Source organism: Saccostrea cucullata, unplaced genomic scaffold, assembly GCF_032062105.1.
Source record: "Saccostrea cucullata isolate Sc308-1 unplaced genomic scaffold, CSIRO_AGI_Scuc_v1 ctg22482, whole genome shotgun sequence".
NCBI lineage: Eukaryota > Metazoa > Mollusca > Bivalvia > Ostreida > Ostreidae > Saccostrea > Saccostrea cuccullata.
In genome coordinates, this window is record NW_026933651.1 from 1 (window position 1) to 5,834 (window position 5,834).

Sequence of the window (5,834 nt, forward strand, 5' to 3'; positions counted from 1 at the left end):
ATGCCAAAGATCAATTTATTGTACTGATTTTGAAATGCTGGATAAGTTCATTGGAACTGTCTTCTTTTTAGATGTGATGAATGTGAACTGTTCCCCATAGTGGGCCCCAGGTACAAATGTCAAAAATGTCCCAGTTATGACATGTGTGAAAACTGCTTCCGAATCAAGAAACACAAACACAGTCATGTCTTCATCAAAATATCGGAACCAGGTAAGAATCTTTGAAAGTAATATAAGATCATTTTTTGTTTAAGATGAGCAGAAAATAAAGAGAGTAGAGTTTATCATGAGAGCTTCACGGGTTGCATGGTGGGTCAAAAGGATGTCATCTGAATTGTCTGTTCTGTAGATTGTGAGCCGTCTTTTGCTGGTAAGGCAGGCAAACAGAGGAGAAAGTTTGGGGTCATGTCCTCCAGATCCACCATTGATGACTGGCACACCTGTGTCAAGGCCATCACTGTGTCATCGCGAGAAAATCAGGCTCACAGACTCATCAATGGAAACAATGGCTACTGGCAGAGTTCAGGGTCACAGGGCAAGGTGAGAGGTTAGAGGGTCAGATCAGGGTCACAGACTTATCAATGACTCTTTGCAGAGTTTAAGGTCATGGCAGAGTTATGGGGGTAAGATCAAGGTCACAGACTCATCAATGAATACACTGAATATTGATGAAGTTCAGGGTCACATAACAAGGTAAGAGGTTAAGATGTTAAGGCCAGGCTTGTAGACCTATCACTGGGAACAAGGCTATTGGCAGAATTTGGGGAGGTTAGAGGGTAAGTGTTGTGAGAAAAGTGAGCATTATACAAAGAAGAGTTGCTTTTTACTTCAGATCACACTCTTACTGCGGTCTTGTACTTTTACATGTATGCAACACTGCACAAATTTATGTGTTTCCACCTGAGGAAACCTAGCAAAATGTTAAACAAAAATGTCACATTCATTTTATAAATTATTCTAAAATTTGGGATAAAAGCAGTCATATGAACAGATAAATCATGTTATATTTCCTCTTTGTTAGCACTGGATCCGACTGGAGATGCAGCCAGACATCCTTTTACATCGACTCTACATGAAAGTGGAGCCTTCTGACTCCAGCTACATGCCAAGTTTGGTGGTGATCAGTGCAGGAGATACACTAAACTCCATGAGAGAAATCCGTGCAGTCAATATCACATCATCCGAGTCTATCGTGACACTTCTACAGGACCTTAATGACGTGAGTCTTGAGTTTCAATTTCTACAAAAAAAAAATATTAAATAAAATTCAACTCTTTATCTTTTTAAGGAGGATCTCTACACCTGTAAAGTATAACTCATTTTTGTTGCATGCATTTGTTTCTATTAATAGGCCCCATATCCGATAACATAAGGATCCAAAGTACTTCAATTTATTTTTTTAGAAATATTTGAAATATTTTATTTATTTTGTTAAAATCCCTCCTATCTATATTTTTAAAAGCCCAGTGCTTTAAATTTCTCTTCAGAGTTTAGTGCTATAAAATATTGAAATAATAACCAATAAAGATAAAAATAAAATCAACATAATTTTTATTTAAATTTACAAAAATAGACAAAAGAAAAACTAAAACAGCATTTTCTTGAGAATAGCTGGTTGGATCCTCTTCAATATCTGAAAAGGTATATAATGTAATATGTAAAAACAATAAAAAAAGAATTTGAAAAAAATTGAAAAACTGTCAAAAATTTATAAACATCACAAAAAATCAGGTGTGAGAGATCCGCTTTAAGAGTGGACTCAAATATCTTGGTACTGTTTTTTTTTATATATAAACTTCAAATAAACTCTACTTGCACAAGTATTAAACAAATGTCACGCAAGGACATTGAAAGAAGTTTGTATTGTACATGTATTGTTTTTCAATGAGTTTAAGCAAAAATCATCGCATTGCCAGTCAATGACAAAGACATGTATTTAGTGAATTCAAGGTATTGAGAAAGGTAGATTTACTTACAGTTTTTATCCAACTTGCATGTGTTATCCAGTGCTATATATAACAAAACAAGTTAAGATGGTAAATGGCCAAAAGCGGTAAAAGAAATTCCTATAACCAAATGCACACTTCGTCTAAAACCTGCACGTTTCCCCTACTTGTAAACAGCTGACAATCAATGGTGATCAAACGTTTGGGTCATGCGAAATTTCACCGGGTATAACCATTCATTCAAGTGTATACAAATCGAGAACAGAGTATCCTCTAGTCGATGGGAAGATAATACATATGCCCTACAATGAAGCGCATTGAAGTGGTAAAATTTTCCGTTCGAATGGAACGTGTTGAGCTATTGTTAGAATGTTTATTGTCATCTTATGACACGCCCATTTCTTTAGAAATGGATAAAACTGTCAATTTGTTTATTCGAATACCTGTAGAACAGGTTTTCCATAAATATAATAGCCAATCAAATTGATGGTCTAAATAAACACCGAGTAAACACATGTTCGACCGAAACATTTGTTGTCGTACAGTGAGGTTGCCAATAACGAATCGCACCCGTTAACGAATCACTTTCAGATGAAGATTCTGTATTTTTCTTATCAAAGTCCAATACTTAGCTTAACCTACCCTGTCATGCTGAATTATTCTTGCTTTTATCATATATCATGAAATTATTAAATTCAACTCGTTTAATGTCCTAATTTTTAAATACACATGAACAAGCTTTTTTGTGACGCTGACCAGAAGCGTATATGCAAGCAGACTACTTTCACTTTTCGGTACCGCTCCAATGTGAATCGTACAGTCTAGGTAAACAAATTTGGTGCAGATGTTTAATAAAATTATGTGTCTAAAAGCACTGAAAGCGTCATACAATTTCTAAATCAGAAATTAATAGTATTCGCTTTAAAGTTGGGGGTACTTAGGTTTCCAATAACGAATCACTGTTTCAAGAAATATGAGATGCAGGGATCCTGTCCAAATTATAATTTTTCGTATGCGGTTTTTTGCACACCAGTTACAGTAAAAAAAAAAACAAAAAACAGAAGATGTCTACCAAAAGCGTACAAACAATAAAGGTGGTTAAAATACACATAAACAAAATCAGCAGTCAAAATCAGTAAGAAGTACAGAGCATGTGGATTCGATAATGTCTCCCGGTGGTATATGTGCATGTAAGCTAATGTGAAGACATCGACGATAGCCAAATAAAAATCGTCATGATCACCAAACAAAATTAAGATTTAGAAATTTTATTTATTTATCCCTTTGCAATTTAAACTTCCCTACTAAATCATTATTTCCAACAATACCCCGTTTGCAGTTTTCCTATTCCCTAAAAAATTATTTCCAATAATAAATTTTTATTTCTTGTCATGATCAATATCAAGCTCGTATAATATAAAATGCATATTGCTAACAATACTTTTTCAATTCAACATCAAGCTAAATAAATTATAAACAGAGTATTATGATACCCCCCCCCCCTTTTTTTCAACATATACTAGTTAGTAAACATATGATTTAAATTATATATTGAGAAAATGATATGCAGACTGCAGCCTTTTGCCTATATGGAATATATGCCACCACTGTCTTCACGTAAAAGGGAGAAAGAGCACTATGAAAGCAGCTAGAGGAGAATGAGCTGTCTTAAGTGAAAGGACAACCTCCAGTATTTAATAAATCGGAATACTGGTGTTTAGTCTACTGTGGGTATTGGAATAGAGAAATCCAGCAAATGAATCCCAACATCATTATTTGTAAAGTTGTCTCTGCTCATTGGAGGAAATTTAGGTGTTGGGTCTCGACATTTTGAAAATATAATTGTTCCTTTCAGCTTTAGGTATCTCTGAAGCCAGGCTCGTAGGAAGCAATTTCAGTTGGTAGGTAAGGGGGGGGGGTGGGGGTGCAGAGCCATACATTTTCAGCTGAGGAGGCACTATCAACCACCAAAATTCCTTGACAATCAATTAATCAAGCATAAAAAGGTCATCTGACGTTGTTTGTTTTTTTTTTTTTTGAGGGGGCACAATCATATATCTAGCGATATATTTTCTATCTAAATAGCGACAAAATTATGGGGAGGGGGTGTGGTAGCTCAATGAGTACAATTTTTGAATCAAAAATTAATTCTTCGGCTGTTTGCAGTTCATCATGCACATATAAGTTTTTACGTCCTCTTATATCAACTAGTCATTTGTTTTCCCTATGATTTCATTGCTGTTGTTTTTACATTAATTGTCGGATGCAAACAACTCAAAAAATTCCTAGCTTTTCTACTTTTTTGGGTGGTGGGTGGGGTTTGAAATATTTTAAGGCATAGTAAAACGTTACGTAATAAGGGTATTTTTAAATTTACACGGTCCCGAACCAGAATAATCAGCTTTATGTCACGTGATTCGGTAATGGAGAAAATGATCCGGTAAAGGAGAAAACATCGTTAACACAAGTACAGCGATAATTTTTTATTTAATCAGTGGTTATTGGGGAAATATATATGATGTTATAAGTAAAACATAGTACCACCAAACAATGTTGTAAAATGAATTTAACTCAAACTCAGGTACGAAATATCCAAGCAAATTTACTAAGTGATTCGATAACGGCAACCTCACTGTAACTTCAATAGACATGATAAGTTAAAAAATATGTACATATTTGTTGCAATTTATGTTTTACAAAAGCGGGGAGTCTCTAACTCTCTCTTCTTATTTTTTCAAGCTCCATTTCAGTGTAACTCATATTGCTTGTCGCGAAGATTGGGGTGTCCTAAAACATTATGACGAATATTTCTTTCTTGTTTCTAAAAACATACATGTTAACTCTCCCGATTTAGGCGGGAGTCTACCGCTTTTTCACTCCATCTCCCGCCTACCGATTTAATTCAGAAATCTACCGCTTTTCTACAAAAGCTGCGTCTAAAGTATTTTTGGTTCGCTTGGGTATCCATTTTTGAAGCCACTCTCATAAAATCTCGCTAGATATCGCGTGATTTGACTCGGAATCATACAAACGCTTTTTTTGTACATAGATTTCAAGCACGGATTTGACAACGACAACAACATAAGACTACCAGTGATTACATTGGTTACGATAAATTAATCAACATCCCTGCCATGAAAAAGGAGATACAGCTTTTAAGAATGAGATGAAAACATTTGACATCGTCTTTAAAAGCACAGAAGCTCACAACTTTATCAATAAAGTCAATAGAAATCACTCGATTGACCAAGCCATGTGGCATATCTCTACTTTCGTTTTCGATGATCGCGGGAAATCTGATTTATATAACGAAAGATACGAACTTGTTTTAGATCTCTGGATTAAACCATGCCATCATTTGTTTTGTTTAAAAACTGAATGAACATTCAGAATTATTGCTTCTAGGCTATTTCAGCAAAGATCTCTCTTCAAAAGGCTAAGTAAAGCAGCCAATCCAAGCAAAATGATGAGCATGAAAAATAATTGAATTTGTACAATTTATGTCAAACTTAAGGTGTTTCTGTCTTCTTCTTTGCTGTTGATATTTAAGATTAATTAGTGTGGTTACCTGATTTCATTTAAGGCTTATAATATACATGTATATTACATGAAAGATATCGATAATCCAAGCGTTAAACAACACGCGCGCAATGCTACCGCTTTTGAGGTCTGAATCTCCCTCTTTTTCATCACAATAGGTTAACATGTATGCTAAAAATATGGGCATGTCATTACGAGGGTATGTTGTAATTGACGTTCAAAACATGACTCAGAACATTTCGTCCAAACAGAAAATTTTACCACTTCAATGCGCTTCATTGTATCTTATCAAATTTGCATTTATGGGGGGATATATTTTGCTAAAAAGCATATATGCTTATTGGAGAA

At 34.8% G+C, this 5,834-nt stretch overlaps 1 protein-coding gene and 1 long non-coding RNA gene across 2 annotated transcripts; one reads left to right on the forward strand and one right to left on the reverse strand.

Annotated features, from left to right (window-relative positions):
* Positions 1-71: 71 nt before the first annotated feature.
* Positions 72-1,264, forward strand: LOC134238795 (E3 ubiquitin-protein ligase HERC2-like; the record flags this gene model as incomplete). The annotated part of the gene is made up of 3 exons (XM_062720909.1): positions 72-211; positions 350-540; positions 1,022-1,264. Coding segments are annotated over 3 exons (574 nt in total), but the record flags the coding sequence as incomplete, so codon positions are not given.
* Positions 1,265-1,534: 270 nt separating this feature from the next.
* LOC134238796 (uncharacterized) lies at positions 1,535-2,216 on the reverse strand. Its single transcript, XR_009986089.1, has 2 exons — positions 1,977-2,216; positions 1,535-1,633 (listed from the first exon to the last, which is right to left on the reverse strand). It is a non-coding gene; the product is annotated as an uncharacterized LOC134238796 (long non-coding RNA).
* Between the last annotated feature and the right edge of the window lie 3,618 nt (positions 2,217-5,834).